This window comes from Aspergillus ibericus (assembly GCF_003184845.1).
Source record: "Aspergillus ibericus CBS 121593 unplaced genomic scaffold BO80scaffold_56, whole genome shotgun sequence".
In the NCBI taxonomy this organism is placed as follows: Eukaryota; Fungi; Ascomycota; class Eurotiomycetes; order Eurotiales; family Aspergillaceae; genus Aspergillus; species Aspergillus ibericus.
This window is the reverse complement of record NW_020292154.1, coordinates 1-14,090: the sequence shown is the minus strand read 5'-3', so window position 1 is coordinate 14,090 and position 14,090 is coordinate 1. Positions and strand designations below refer to the sequence as shown.

Below are 14,090 nucleotides of genomic sequence, written 5' to 3'. Positions count from 1 at the left end.
TATGAAAGAACGCAAGAGTTGGTTGCAATGCTGCCGCGGTGATCCATTAGCATCTTTGCCGCTTCCTCCCCATCTACGCACCCTAGAGTCATCATTCCAAACTCTCATCATCGTACCCAGATAGCAGGAACAATATAATATCTCATGAATGCCTCAGCAAACAAATATCATGTAGGTAGTGGCTGACGATACTGTGGCCTGGGGCATGATTATGGGAGGGGAATCGAGGCCTGAGGCAGCAGTTCCAAAGCGGTGAACGTTATGTCGTTCTAGAAGAAAGTTGTCCAGAGCGGTAGGCGGAGAGGATCGGAGACAAAGTAAACCCGTGATTGGATCACGTGATATCATGCGATTCTACAGCGTCGCAAGAGTAAGGCTTGTATACTGGAGTACGAATACCGTCATACTTCAAAGTAGGAATAATCAACTACGAACATAGATGGGGGAAAAAAAATGTATCAACTCAGCTAACCAAGCCTAACATGACTTGACAGTATCGAAAGTATTAAACCAATCTATCATTATCTATCCTTACACATGCTTTTTGAAACCCAACCTCTTGCCGCAGCCCGCATATAAACACACATATAAACATCGCCCACAAAAGAACAGTTCATTCATGAAGGAGCCCCGGGTTCATTAGTCAATGTACTTGGGGAGGGTCTTCAGGATGCCATCCCGGGCAATGAGCTCCATCGCGGTCGTGAGCTCCTTGATGAACCGCGGGTCGTTGCGCAAGTCATCACCGAAGAGACTCTTGATGCTGAGCAACTCGGCCGGGTTGGTGCCACCGGCGCGAGCCTTGGCCTGGAGTTCCTCCACCATCGGGTCATCGACCTTGAAGGGCTTGCCGTGGTCGTCGACCCCGTTGACGTACCGGAACCAGGCGGCGGCGACGAAGCAGAGACGACGGAGCGGGCCGTTCACCCAGATGGCTTCGGCGATCGAGGGCATGATGAATTGGGGGATCTTGCCGGATGCGTTGAGACAGATCCGGGGCAGCTGGTCCATGATGGTGGGGTTGGAGAATCGCTCCATGAGGGTGTTGCAGTATTCGTCGATGTTGACGCCGGGGATCTCCGGCAGGGAGGGCTTCACCTCCTCTTGCATCATCTGCCAGACGAATTTGTGGAAGAGCGGGTTCTCCATGACCTCGTGGACGTAGCTGAAGCCGGCCAGTTGACCGGGGTAGCCGAGAGCGGAGTGACTGCCGTTGAGGAGACGCAGCTTGTGCTTCTCGAATTGCTCGACGGCGTGGACATCCTTGACGACCTGGACGCCGACCTTCTCGAACGGCGGGCGGCCATCGGAGAAGTCGTCCTCGATGACCCATTGCATGAAGGGCTCCGTGACGACGGGCCACGCGTCCTCGATGCCTTGGTTGTCGGCGAGAGCTTGCTTGTCGGCAGGGGAAGTCTGGGGGGTGATGCGGTCGACCATGGCGTTGGGGAAGGCACCCTTCTCGGTGATCCACTCGGCGACTTCGGGGTTACGAAGGCGAGCGAATGACTCGAGCATGTGGCGGGTGATGGAGCCATTCTTCTGCATGTTATCGCAGGACATGACGGTGAAGGGCATGAGGCCTTGCTGGTGGCGACGGGCCAGGGCGGCGTAGAGGAAACCGAAGGTGGTACGGGGGGATGTCTCATTGACGGGGTCGAGGTCGAATTGAATGTCGGGGTGGCCGCTCTGCAGCTCGTGGGTGTTTTCGTTGTAGTAGTAACCGCTCTCGGTGATGGTGAGCGAGACAATGCGGGTATCGGGATGGGCCATCTTGGCAATGACGGCCTCGCGATTATCGGGGGCAAAGAGGTAGGAGTTGATGCAACCGACGACGTGAGCGAAGCTGCCCTTCGCTGAACGCTCAATGACGGTGTACATGTGGTCCTGGGAAGCCAAGGCATCGCGCATGGCGGAGTCGAAGGGCTGGAGGCCGACACCGCAGATGGCGTAGTCGGTCACGCCATGTTTCTGCATCAACTGGTCGACATAGACGGCCAGGTGAGCGCGATGGAAGCCACCGACTCCGATGTGAACAATTCCCTCCTTAACGGCGGCACCGCGGCGGTAGGTGGGGATGCGAACGCGGGAGGCCCCGGCCGCAGCAATTTGCGACAGGTTCTTGGTGTTGAGCTTGAGGGGAGGCATGGTGATGGATGGGAGGAATTGGGAGGGAGGAGAAGGAGGAGGAGGAGAGAGACAGAGGGAGCTTAAGGGGGTAGAAGAAGGATTTTTGGAGCTCAGCAGCGACCAGCTTATCAGGGACACCGCCGGTTTTGACCGCTGATCGCGGATCGCCGCCCAGTCTTCCGGGAACAGCATTACATCATGCGGTGGCGTCAAATAGCCCGCCCGGTCAGTCACGCCCCAGCCTTGCTTTTTTTTTTTTTTTTTTTTTTTTTTTTTACCCTTTTTTCCTCGCGACCCGCGTTTTGCACCAAGCATTTGACTCAATTCCTCATCTTAATCCGGGCGGCGTGGGGAGAAACCAGGTGTATCGGTGAAGGATGGAATGGAGGAAGGAATTAGACGGAATTGAGCATATGCAAGGATAACAGGGTTGCGAGTTTCAGCCCGTTACACTGGCACCAACTGGCCGCATAGCTGCCCGCTCGGCGTGGGTGCATCGCGGCTCCCGGGGGCCCGGATTAGCGTCTCTCCGGGCCGAGGGCCCGCCAAGACGGAGCCAGGATTCTAGACCCCCAGTCACGGGACCCTCCATTGCATCACGAGGACATCAGCGGGCTATAAATGGATCCCAGCAGATTAGGAGAATATGACACATCAAAAATATTGTCAACAAAAAAGGGATGAACATACAACAGAAGGGATTCGCTGGTGGTCACCCACCCAACTACTAACCTCCCGGCGTGTGGCTTAAGTACGGCTGAGCGGACGGGAAGCCCTGTTCTCCACACCCTGTGGTCGTATGTGCTGGATTACCACGGGAGACAGCATGATATCCATGGGTATCCTGATGTTTGGGCAGGCACTTCCATGCTTCCATGTCGGGTGGGGGTACCCCGGTTCGTACCAAGGATGTAGTGTGGGGGGTGACCCCCCAGCTGCATCAAATTTAATCAAACTCAATGGCTTCGAATTAATTTTTTTTCTGGTCCGCTGAAAAAAAGGCTATTTTGCCGAGGTGCCAATCCCGGATGTCCGCGGGTAGTCTAATCCCCTTACGGTTATCCGGGGGACCTTTCGGGCAATTTTGGCCTGGTGGGCTCGCTCGGTGACCGCGGCAACCCTTTACCGTTGATACCAGCTGGCCAATTCCTCGGACATTCCAGCAGCACGTTGTCATGCCACTATGCAATAGCCATGACAGTCTGGCAGTGCATTAGCTATCTATTTCTTGCAGCTGTAAGCCATACTAGATTAACTTTTAACCGACCTAGACCTAGACCTCTAATTGTGTTCACCGAACTTCCCATGACACCCATTCTGGCCGTTAGTTTCTGGAGGATACACTTACCGGTAGGATTTCCTACCTTAGGAATTCTAATACATGGCGCATGCTCTCTGCTCTGTATGCAAGCTCGCCGACCGCCAAGAATCAAGCATGACACATGTCCACAAATGCTCATACCACTGAATATTAGTCATGCGAATAGCTGTCCACTTTAGTCTCCATCATGAGACATTCCTATCAATATACGGAATATCTGGGTTTGGCCCGCAGCTTGCAGATCAAGCATGTAATCAGCCAGCACAGACCACAGAACTAGAGATCTGTGCTTCTGGAAGATCGACCTGATTTTCGGCGGCGGTCAAGTACGTGCAGGAAGATTGGGCTTCAATGAAGGTCACATGAAAATAATCAGCCTATCTAGTCAGATTGGTCTCAACGTTGTAGTGGATGCGACTGTTCTGGTTCCTTTCGTTGTCCAACACGGTGAAATGATCGGCGCATGCTCGAGATTGTGTCGCTTTGGTAGCTTTTCAGAAGCTTAGCATGCCATACAATTGACTTTCCTAGAGCCCTTCACACGACAATACACTACAATAAGCAGCTTTGCGGAAATCAGACAAGGTGTTAACGATTTCGAGGGTATTCTGGGCCGTATGAAAGGTTTCGATAACTAGACCTCCGTTTCGGGTGAGATGATGGATTTTCGGAGATGAATGGGCCTACAGTACAAGATTCTACTGGGTCCAAGGGCAGGATAAGATGTAGGGTGAGTCCATCAATCTGCTAGATACGAGCTGAGTCCGTTTAACCGTGTCATCTTTCCATCCAACACATTGCATATGATGGATGAATAGAAGCAAGGAGTACCACGGTTACACTGCACCGGACATGAAATAGGCGTGATCATATCACTGTGCAGCTGCGTGCTCTACCGTGCGGGCCGTTGAGCTTGATTACCATATGCCGATGCCAACGCAAGGGATCTATTTGCTTGGCAGCTCTTTCGCATATAAGAACACTGCAACAACATCCTTAGAAGAGAGAGCCATCGGTCTAGTTATTATTTTTGATAGGATAGACATGGTATTTTATTGCAAGAAAGTAGGCCAGATTAATCTTGGAGCAACACCACTAGCAGCCTCCCATAGTCTAGATGAGTTGTATTTAATATATATAGCGAACTCGTTCCCCATGTCATTAATCACAATAGACCACATGGCTCCCCGGGTATCATGCGTAGACTCTATGCTCACAGTGAATCGCTGAGTTTGGGCTTCGTACTGTTCTTAGATAGTGAGACAGCCCTATCATCAATAAGCCCTGGGCGAAATCTCAAATCTCCTTAGCAACAACATCAAATTCATGCATCCTAGCTAATACCCCAAGCAATGCCGAACTATGTTTTTTATTATATTCTACGTGATGGAAATCTTCAGTATTGTAATCAAGTATACCCGTGGACCTCTTGACTCCTATGCACCCGCCCGTTCACAAATATCTTCATAGGGTTTTCTCCAATCAACAACCCACGACTTTTGACACGGCTTGTAAGTTATAACGATTATTACATACAAGTCTGAGATTTCCGACCCCAAACTTAACCCCTTCATCGCGCCACAAGGCAGAAACATATATCCATCACCCGTCAATGTATATAATCGTCATCCTACAGTCCCAGGGATCATAATCGCGTCAGAAAGCGGATTGTGGCAGTGCCATTCTATACTCGGTAATATACTTTGTATTATCGACAGCTTTCACCCTAACCAAAAGATAGCTATTCCGATCTGACACAGAGTCATCCCTTTCAAGCCACAGGGAGGTTAATAGACGTGGACTGCAAGGGGCCGTGGACCCGGAATGCGCCCCACCAGGATCCGGACATTGGGCTTCTCGAAAGGAATGGACGCGAGTAAGGTGGCATTTTTGGACGATATAAATAGAGAGTAAAGACCGAAGGGTGAAGGGGGGTTACTTGGAAAAGCCAGTAGAGGGTACCGTGTCAGTCATTTTTGGAACACAACTCCAAGACGGAGATTGTGCTTTTTGGTAAAGTTTTAAGACGGTGTAGTGATGTGCTTGTGATATCTTCCTGTGTCGGTCGATGGCTTATGAGTCTCATAAAAATCCGGTCGCACTTAGGCCAGACCGTCGCCATGCCTCGAAGTGTCAAAGGACAGTGACATATCTTTAATCTGGGCTCTGTTGGTAGTAGAGATAGCAGGTCAAAGTGGGCTGTTTGGTCTGACAGACGAGAATGCAATTAGATCGATTTTGAATTAACGCTTGTTCAGGGAATCAGAACAAATTCGGCCCGCGGAAAAAGGGCTCTGCGCGGAGACTGAAAGGTATATCCATCATATAGATCGCTCCACCAACCCAAAACCTTAGGCAAGCCACGCCCAGCGCAATGCCCTCCATTATCCAACCATCTCATGTCCAATACAAGTCAAACAAACTCCATCTCCCACGCCCATGACCATTACTTTGTCGTCTCCACCACCTCACCCACCATAGCAATGCTCAACTTGGACCGATCCAAGAACCCCTCCTCATCAGCAGCAATCTGGGCCGCCGCCTCGGGAGCCGTAACCTTGGCCATGAAAGCCTGGAAGGCGGGCTGATCAGCGAAAGTCAACTCCGCGTAAGCATCGAAATCGAAATCAGCTTGCTGGCCGACGAGGACAGTCGCTGGGGTAGTGGCGTTGCGGGAGGTGCCGTCGGCGGCGGGGCTGTCGAGGGTGGTGCGCGCAATGTAGCTGCGCTTGTGGGAGAGAGGGAAATCGTCAGTGGAGATACGCTTGACTAGGTCGATGTGGGCTTCGTAGCGTTCGCGGAAGGTGGCCAGGGAAAGGCCGGGTTTGCGGTAGCCGTAAATGAAGACGCGGACGGACATGATGGATATAGAGAGAGGGCGAGGTGAAACTTGATTGTGTTGTTGGTAGGTTGGGAGCGGGGTAGAGGGATGGTGCGTTGACCCCGCTGATCGAGGGATGTATTTATATGTTGATCGGTGACCCCGCGCCCCTCTCGGAATAATCAAAGTCTCCGGCTGAGTAACATTTGGATGAGACTAGTTATCTACTAAATGCCTAGTTAGTGTCGTTAGTGCTTACAGCTGGGGCCAAATGGGAATGCGTAATGGAACAGGAAAGTTCGAGTGAGAAGGGAAATCCAAGAGACGTCTAGATTGCTGAACATGGCACATTTGGAAGATTGCCTACGAACTGGCTGTAAATGACCCAAGGCAATGATACACTATGGATATTTGTAACACCCATCATCCTTACCACAACGTCTGCTTCTGAGAACGCGAACATATCCATAAGGAGTTGCAGATCGTCGACCCGTTAAATATCAACGTTGCTGCGGCTGAACGGCTCCATATACCGAGCCATTGTCGAATAGTTAGTTATTCATCACAAGGCTGTGTAATTAGCTGACGAATAAGCAGACAAGGAAATTACTTGCTGCATCACATGACCCAGCCACTTCGACTAGTCACAATACTCAGCCTGTATGGTAATCGGATATCCTCCGCCACTATGCCTAATACAGTAATTTTGGATCCATCTGCATCAGTAATTATATCAGATGCAGAAGGCTGATTCGGTTTCATGATTCAAAAATCTGATACCGAATCAGCCTCGCACGTGATGTAGCTCTTATCGGAAATTCTCCGATACCGCGCACTAATTTCTGACTGTTCCAACCAGACCCTGCATGACATGCTGTTCTTCCACTGAATATAGACTACTTCTTTCGATTTTCTATTAACCTCAACCCTGCAATATAACCCTTTGCTGTATAGCCACTTGCATCACCACCGTCAGTCAACATGTCGCCCAAGACTTTCATCGTCACCGGTGCCTCAAGAGGTAGGAAATTAATCATGCCAACATCTCAATCGAGGCCCTCAAACTAAACAATCCTACCCGGCACAGGTATCGGTCTCGCCATCGCCAAGTTCCTCCTCACCGCGCCTCAATCCCACAGCCTGGTCGTCGTCGCCCGCAGCATCGAGCCCCTCCAGAAACTCAAGGACCAATACCCGAACCAAGTGGAGGTAGTGAACGGCGGTCTCGCGGATTTCTCTCTCGGACAAAAGGCCGTCGATCTGGCCCTGAAGACCTTCGGACGTCTGGATGGATTGGTCCTCAACCACGGCACGCTCGGCCAAGTGAACAACATCGCCGAGGCGGATCCGGAACAATGGAAGCAGGGATTCGACGTCAATTTCATCAGTTTGGTGGCTTTTGTAAGAACCTTGATAGTGTCAGGAGGCTTGGTTATAAGGAGAATGCTTATGCGGTGATAGGTCAAAGCCGGACTTCCCGCGCTTCGCGAATCCAAGGGTAGGATCATCTTCACTTCGTCGGCGGCTTCCGTCTCGGCATTCAAGGCGTGGGGTCTGTATGGCGCGTGTAAGGCGGCCATGAATCATCTGGCGCTGAGTCTTGGGGAGGAAGAGCCCGAGGTGACATCCGTGTCGGTGGATCCGGGCATGGTCGATACTGAAATGCAGCGGGAGATTCGTGAAGATCTGGTCACCACGATGGATCCTCAGTTCCATTCGGTATTCACTACGGTGCATAAAAGTGGGAATCTGCTGAAACCTGAACAGCCTGGCCATGTCATTGCCAGGTTGGTGGTTGATGCACCGAAGTTATTGAGTGGCAAGTACATATCGTGAGTTCTACCCTTTCATCTTACGAGACTTTTCCTCTGTGGCACAACTGACGGAAGCAGATGGAATGACCAAGCCCTGGAAGCTTTCCAATAGACTACTAGAAGAAATCTGTACATATAGGAATCAGTATATACCGCCATCGGAGAATATGTTGGCACACGCGATTGGCTGGTAGGCGAGGATCACATGTCCCACATTTACGGTTTGTGTTTCTATGGCCTCCACGATCCTTCGAGCCTCCTAGATCTCATCATCAACATCTTCTGTTTCTCTGAGCCCACAAACCTCAACAGAATATCATGCGATACGCCCAAGACCGCTATGATTTGCCGTACTACCCCCGCTGGTCGAGAGGAAACTCCAGCGCAACATTATCGGTGATCCTACTCATCCCAACCTGCAGTATCACAGATCGCCTGTGCTTGATGATTTCGGGCCGTTATTGGCGGTTGATTGATATCAACTATAGCTTCGAATTTGAGTCTCGCCGCTTCATAAAGGTTTGACGAATGGTTGGCCACAGTTGTTCTTGGAGGCGCAACGGTGGTAGAAAGGTCAACCGTCCTAAGGCTCTGCCAAGCGGCTAGAGATACCATGCACTGTAGACGGGGTATTGGTGGTGACAATGGCCTTATAATGTCCACTGCAAAGCATCTTTCTTCTACTCTTTTTACCCGGTTCCTTCCCTAGGCAGACGTGGATTCCACCCAGATATGCACATTTGGCACATGGTTTCGCCTCCCCAGTAGTGGCTGCTGGGTACCTGATTGATCCGTTGCTCTTGCTTGAATATGATATTTGCCGGATCGGCGAGCGTGCACTTCGAAGGAGAAAAGCTGCCACTCAAACTCCTTCCGCGGTACCACGGTTGCCTCAGTCCAAGTTTCTCCGTGGTCGAGACTGATTTCCACCCGAACAATCTCCTCTGCACCCCATGCGCGTCCCCAACCCTCAACATACTTGGCGAGAACTACTTCCTCCGGACGAGGCCGGACAATCATCGAGTTGGGCTCAACCCTCCACACAGGCCTTTTCCGGACGCCTTCCGAATCTGCTGGGTCGATCTCATTATAAAATACAGTCGTAAAGGGCCCCCTTGATCTGGTTGCCTGCACGGACAAGTGACACAACCACTTGGTGGAATTCGTGCCAAACCATCCGGGAATCACTAGTCTTACCGGCCCGCCGCGCTCCTTGGTCAATGGCTGACCATTCATCTCGTAAGCCACCAGAACCTCTGGCGATAAGGCCTTATCGATGGGTAGGTCCTTTTGATACCTATCCGCCGAGATCCCGGCAAAGGCACCCGAGTCCAACCCATCGGACCAAACGAACGACCCTCGCTCGAGGTTTGGCCACGCAATCGACAGCAGATACTGCAATGGAACCCCAGTCCATCGTACATTTCCAATACGCCAAACATTCTTCGTGGAAGGGTTGATGGGACTGCCGTAGCATTCATGAAAAGACGTGACTGACCTTGTCGGCATCTGTCGTAGCTGTTCGAGATTGATGGAGAAAGGGCGCTCGACGAGTCCGTCTAGAACGAGGCTCCAGCGATTGGGGTCCACCACTGCGGCTCCCATGTGGATGGTTTGGAATAATTTGATTTCGGGCGTCACAGCCTCGTCGAGTTCATGAGGTGCGGGCGGATGACGGATGAAGAACCCTTTGGGGTGAATGTCGACCAGGGCATCGCGCTCCCGGTCAGGGATATCCCCACTCCCAGCAATGAAGGTGACGGGGGGTGAGCTGACATCGGCCATCACATCGCACATTTGCAGGAACAGCGCAGAAAAAAAGAAACCTCAGCAGGTTTGATGGGAAGAGAATGTCGAGGTTACCCGCAATAACTGCATCAGCCGCCGTGCGCCTTCCCGGAACAGGCCCCACTTGTGAAGAACTTAACCCTGACTCTGGCGCCACCCCTGGCTTTGCTTCTACAACATCCCTTAGCGCCTACGATTAGAGATACGACATGGAGCTGACTTCTGCAAGAGGCAGGGCATTTGCAGCCCTGAAGCCCACCTTCCTCGACGTCTTGGGGGATCTCTGGGATCCGCAGTCCAATCCTGATGGGATCGTGAATCTTGGTCTGGCTGAAAATGTATGAGAATGCCTTGACCTTTGATTCCTGAGGTTAATATTACCTAGACTCTCATGCACGCGGAGATGACAGAATTCATCAACACCAAAGTAACGATTACCCTGTTCTACTTGATCAGAGGTCATACTAATGGTGCCAGCTCCAAATTAACGCGCATGCATTGACATACGGAGACGGATTTAGTGGGTCGCATCGACTCAAAAAGGCCCTCTGTCAGTTCATAAACCGTGCTTTTAGCCCGTGGACTGCGCTCTGTCCCTCCGATCTTGCCATCACATCGGGTGTGAGCAATGCACTGGAGTGCTGTGCTTGGGCGCTGGCCGATGCTGGTGACTACATCCTTGTCGGACGGCCGTACTTTAATGCATTCAAAACTATCTTTGGAACGCGGCCAGGGTAGCAACTTCACCTTTTTTGGTTTGGAGTGGGGCTAATTGTTGTAGGATTGAACTACTTGAGGTCTCCTTCGGAACCACAGACCCGTTCAGCGTTGCCGCTATTCACGAGTACGAACGGACATATGCGGAAGCAAAAGCCAAGGGTTTCCGGGTCAAGGCGCTATTGTTATGCTCGCCACATAATCCCCTCGGTAAGTCAGGCTATTTCTTGTCAGGGAGTCGTTCGTTGAACCTTTCTCAGGACGCTGCTACTCTGAAGATATCTTGCAGGAGTATATGAAGTTCTGTTCTAGAAATAGACTTCATTTGATTAGTGATGAAATTTATGCATTGTCTGTCTGGGAGAATCCACAGCTTCCTCATGCACAGCAGTTCAGATCGGTATTATCCATGAATATCAAGGAGTTTATGGATCCAAGCATGGTGCATGTTGTTTGGGGTTTAAGCAAAGTATGAGCCCGTGAAACTACTTTGACTCGATGAAGGACTGACTTTGAGCAGGATTTCGGTTCCACGGGCTTACGAATTGGCTGTCTGATTAGCCCATCCAACAAGGTGTTGCTGGAAGCCGTGGAAGGCATTTCGTAGGGTTTCACCACAAACCTACCATTAGAGAAGGCTAACAGTTCACTAGTTTGTATAATTTCCCGTCCAGCGTCGCAGATCAAATCGCCTCATCTCTCCTACTAGACGACAACTTCACAGAGAGCTACATCGCAACTAATCGGCAGCGTTTGGTAGAAAGCTATCGATTCGCAACAGACTTCCTCCAGACTCACAACATTCCCTATGTGGAGTGTAATGCTGCCTTCTTCATATGGATGAACCTGGGAGCTGTGGTGAAAGATCGAACAGCTACTGACAAGGATATCCTTGCTAGGCTCCGAGAAGAGAAGGTATACATCGCACCGGGAACAGCTTATGCTACTGAAGAAGCGGGGTGGTTCCGCATGGTGTTTGCACATCCTCCCCATGTCTTAGAGGAAGGGCTGAGTAGGATGGTTCGAGCTATTCAATGAGAAAATAATCAACGGATACAAGACACGCTACTATATGGGAACGTGTCATTGCATACTGAGTTAGGGTTGTACCACTAGGGCAGCCTCGGCCATGTCAGACTACTCTCTCTTATAGATACATATAACCTCAGACAAGATACAATTAAAGGACGGGAATATTAATTGCGACTAACAAACTCTTTAACTGTATCCCTCAAACCCACCATACAGATTGTCGCCCACGCGGCAACTCCAATGCGAGGAACCACACCACGAAACAATCCCTTAAACCCAGAAGTCACAAGAATATACCACCATTGACACCACCGGCGCACAAAAATCCCACCATGCCACCTCGCAAGGAGCATGCAATGCATCCTTCTAGATGGGATGCCTGATCGGGGCTCTGTCCCTCTCCTTGTACGGTGATAGACTCGGACGCCGAAAGACCACCTTTACCGGAGCCGCCATCACCGTCCTCGGCCAGGCGCTTCAAGTCTCTGCCACCACTCTGGCGCAATTCGTCGTGGGTCGGGTCATCCTAGGCTTTGCCATCGGCCAGATCAGCGGAACCGTGCCGGTCTGGCTCTCGGAATGTGCTCCGACCAAGTACCGTGGCCAGCTGGGCATCTGCACCGGCATCTTCATCAGCACGGGCTACGCACTGTGTAACTGGATCGACCTGGGCTTTAGCTATCTGCCCTCCTCCACAGCTCAATGGCGGGCCCCGCTCGCCATCCCGTCTCTATTCTCAGCCATCATGCTCCTTGCCGTGTTCACCTTCCCCGAGTCCCCTCGCTGGCTTGTCTCCCAAGGCCGCGTAGAAGACGCCACCGCCAGCTTGACCCAATACCGGGGGAGCGAACCCCCGGGAATCATCTCCCGAGAGATCGCCAGCATCGAACTCGCCCTCGAAAGCACCTCGACCTCCTCCGTCAGAGACATCTTCAATCGCAACGATACCACCCGCCTCCATTATCGCTTCTGGCTCTGCATGGGCCTGAACTTCTTCCAACAAGTATCCCCCCCTCCCCACCCTAGCTTCAACCCCACCCCAAACCCACCCCAACTCTAACCATCTCCAGGCCTGCGGCGGCAACCTCATCTCGGTCTACAGCTCCACCATCTTCCAAACAAACCTCCACATGAGCCCCACGACGGCCAAAATCCTCGCCTCGAGCGTCTTCATCTGGAAAACCCTCTGCTGTCTCATCTCCGTCTGGGCCATCGACCGACTCGGCCGTCGCGCCTGCTTCATGATCAGCGGCACCGGCATGGCCCTCTGCATGGCCGTGCTGGCCATTACCACCAGTTTCCCCACCATCACCTACGTGGCCTTCATGTTCATCTTCAACTTCTTCTACCCCATCGGCTTCATGGGGGGGGGGGAACTTTCTCTTACACGGCGGAGATTGCCCCCGCGCGGCTACGCGCGGCTATCTCTTCGCTCGCGACTGCGAATCACTGACTCTGGAATCTAGTGGTGGAGTTGGTGACGCCGGTGGCGATTGAGAGGATCGGGTTTGGGTATTATGTGATTTATGTGGGTGTTTCGGGGGTGATTCCGGTGATGGTGTATTTGTTTTATCCGGAGACTATGGGACGGAGCTTGGAGATGTTGGATCGGGTGTTTGTCGAGGCGGAGTCGGTGTGGAGGATTGTGCCAATGGCGAGGGGGTTGCCGAGGGGGGTGCCGAGGGGGGAGGTGGAGGGTCGGTTGGGGGAGGATAAAAGGAATGCGGCGGGGGAGGTGGAGATGCGGGAGTATGTGTGATGTTCTTGTGTTGTGCTGGATGATGGTTGATGCCATAGATATCGTAATACTTGCCTTGATATAGCTCGGACAACGCAATAAAACATGCTTCACTACCATATCTCAGCCACGTATATCTCCTTACTCTTCAATCCCATAATCCTAATGATATTCAATTGCTATCCATAACCAATGTTCCCACATGCGGGTATAATCCGTGGCAGTCCATCGGCTCATCCGACGGAGCCATCCGACCAAACGAATCCAACCCTACATATACACCCCAATCACAAGGGGCATCACCTCCCTCCCTCTCCACCCGACGCGAATCGCCTGCCAAGACGCAACCGCCCAAATGGCGCTCATCCAATTCATGTCCGCGGGCCTCGACACAACCGCCATCCCGACGACCATCATCCACTGCGACCATCTGATCGTCGCCCGGGACGGCTCAACCCGCGACCTATCCCGCGCGCTCACCACGCACCACGAAGTCTACGCGGTTCCTCGAATCCGCAAGCCAGAAATATAACATGGGGTTTTGGAGGCCCCGGCGCGGGCATCATTCATCAGATTGTACTCGAGAATTATGTATTCCCGGGGGGGATTGATGATCGGGACGGATTCGCATACCCCGAACGCCGGGGGGATGCGATGGCGGGGATGGGGGTGGAGGTGGTAGTGCCGAGGGTGATTGGGGTGCGGTTGACGGGGCGGTTGGGGGGGGGG

General features: G+C 52.1%; 7 protein-coding genes across 7 annotated transcripts; 4 read left to right on the top strand and 3 right to left on the bottom strand.

Annotated features, from left to right (window-relative positions):
• Positions 1-440: 440 nt before the first annotated feature.
• BO80DRAFT_429018 (mannitol dehydrogenase family protein) lies at positions 441-2,375 on the bottom strand. The gene has a single exon (XM_025720379.1). The coding sequence runs from the start codon at positions 2,146-2,148 to the stop codon at positions 640-642; it is 1,509 nt and encodes a 502-aa protein (XP_025570794.1). The 5' UTR covers positions 2,149-2,375; the 3' UTR covers positions 441-639.
• Positions 2,376-5,589: 3,214 nt separating this feature from the next.
• BO80DRAFT_429017 (EthD domain-containing protein) lies at positions 5,590-6,666 on the bottom strand. Its single transcript, XM_025720378.1, has one exon. The coding sequence runs from the start codon at positions 6,309-6,311 to the stop codon at positions 5,898-5,900; it is 414 nt and encodes a 137-aa protein (XP_025570793.1). The 5' UTR covers positions 6,312-6,666; the 3' UTR covers positions 5,590-5,897.
• Positions 6,667-7,136: 470 nt separating this feature from the next.
• BO80DRAFT_468518 (SDR family oxidoreductase) lies at positions 7,137-8,319 on the top strand. The gene is made up of 4 exons (XM_025722940.1): positions 7,137-7,293; positions 7,360-7,673; positions 7,734-8,104; positions 8,165-8,319. Exons 1-4 carry the CDS (start codon positions 7,254-7,256, stop codon positions 8,196-8,198), a joined length of 759 nt encoding a protein of 252 aa, XP_025570792.1. The 5' UTR covers positions 7,137-7,253; the 3' UTR covers positions 8,199-8,319.
• Positions 8,320-8,791: 472 nt separating this feature from the next.
• BO80DRAFT_449193 (sulfite reductase) lies at positions 8,792-9,871 on the bottom strand (the record flags this gene model as incomplete). Its single annotated transcript, XM_025721728.1, has 1 exon — positions 8,792-9,871. One exon carries the CDS (start codon positions 9,869-9,871, stop codon positions 8,792-8,794), a length of 1,080 nt encoding a protein of 359 aa, XP_025570791.1.
• A 212-nt stretch (positions 9,872-10,083) lies between these two features.
• BO80DRAFT_416606 (aspartate aminotransferase) lies at positions 10,084-11,629 on the top strand (the record flags this gene model as incomplete). Its single annotated transcript, XM_025718191.1, has 7 exons — positions 10,084-10,212; positions 10,260-10,301; positions 10,352-10,608; positions 10,656-10,801; positions 10,852-11,060; positions 11,112-11,194; positions 11,245-11,629. The coding sequence occupies 7 exons, from the start codon at positions 10,084-10,086 to the stop codon at positions 11,627-11,629; spliced, it is 1,251 nt and encodes a 416-aa protein (XP_025570790.1).
• A 364-nt stretch (positions 11,630-11,993) lies between these two features.
• On the top strand, positions 11,994-13,382 carry BO80DRAFT_458898 (MFS general substrate transporter; the record flags this gene model as incomplete). Its single annotated transcript, XM_025722314.1, has 3 exons — positions 11,994-12,626; positions 12,694-12,939; positions 13,098-13,382. The coding sequence occupies 3 exons, from the start codon at positions 11,994-11,996 to the stop codon at positions 13,380-13,382; spliced, it is 1,164 nt and encodes a 387-aa protein (XP_025570789.1).
• Positions 13,383-13,655: 273 nt separating this feature from the next.
• BO80DRAFT_484168 (uncharacterized protein) lies at positions 13,656-14,075 on the top strand (the record flags this gene model as incomplete). Its single annotated transcript, XM_025723454.1, has 1 exon — positions 13,656-14,075. A coding segment is annotated over one exon (420 nt), but the record flags the coding sequence as incomplete, so codon positions are not given.
• Positions 14,076-14,090: the final 15 nt, after the last annotated feature.

Bases quoted from the DNA above. Each gene is read 5' to 3' on its own strand.
- BO80DRAFT_429018 (XM_025720379.1), bottom strand. From the start codon at position 2,148: ATGCCTCCCCTCAAGCTCAACACCAAGAACCTGTCGCAAATTGCTGCG.
- BO80DRAFT_429017 (XM_025720378.1), bottom strand. From the start codon at position 6,311: ATGTCCGTCCGCGTCTTCATTTACGGCTACCGCAAACCCGGCCTTTCC.
- BO80DRAFT_468518 (XM_025722940.1), top strand. From the start codon at position 7,254: ATGTCGCCCAAGACTTTCATCGTCACCGGTGCCTCAAGAG. The intron at 7,294-7,359 runs GTAGGAAATTAA...TACCCGGCACAG, and splicing joins CGTCACCGGTGCCTCAAGAG to GTATCGGTCTCGCCATCGCC. The intron at 8,105-8,164 runs GTGAGTTCTACC...TGACGGAAGCAG, and splicing joins TTGAGTGGCAAGTACATATC to ATGGAATGACCAAGCCCTGG.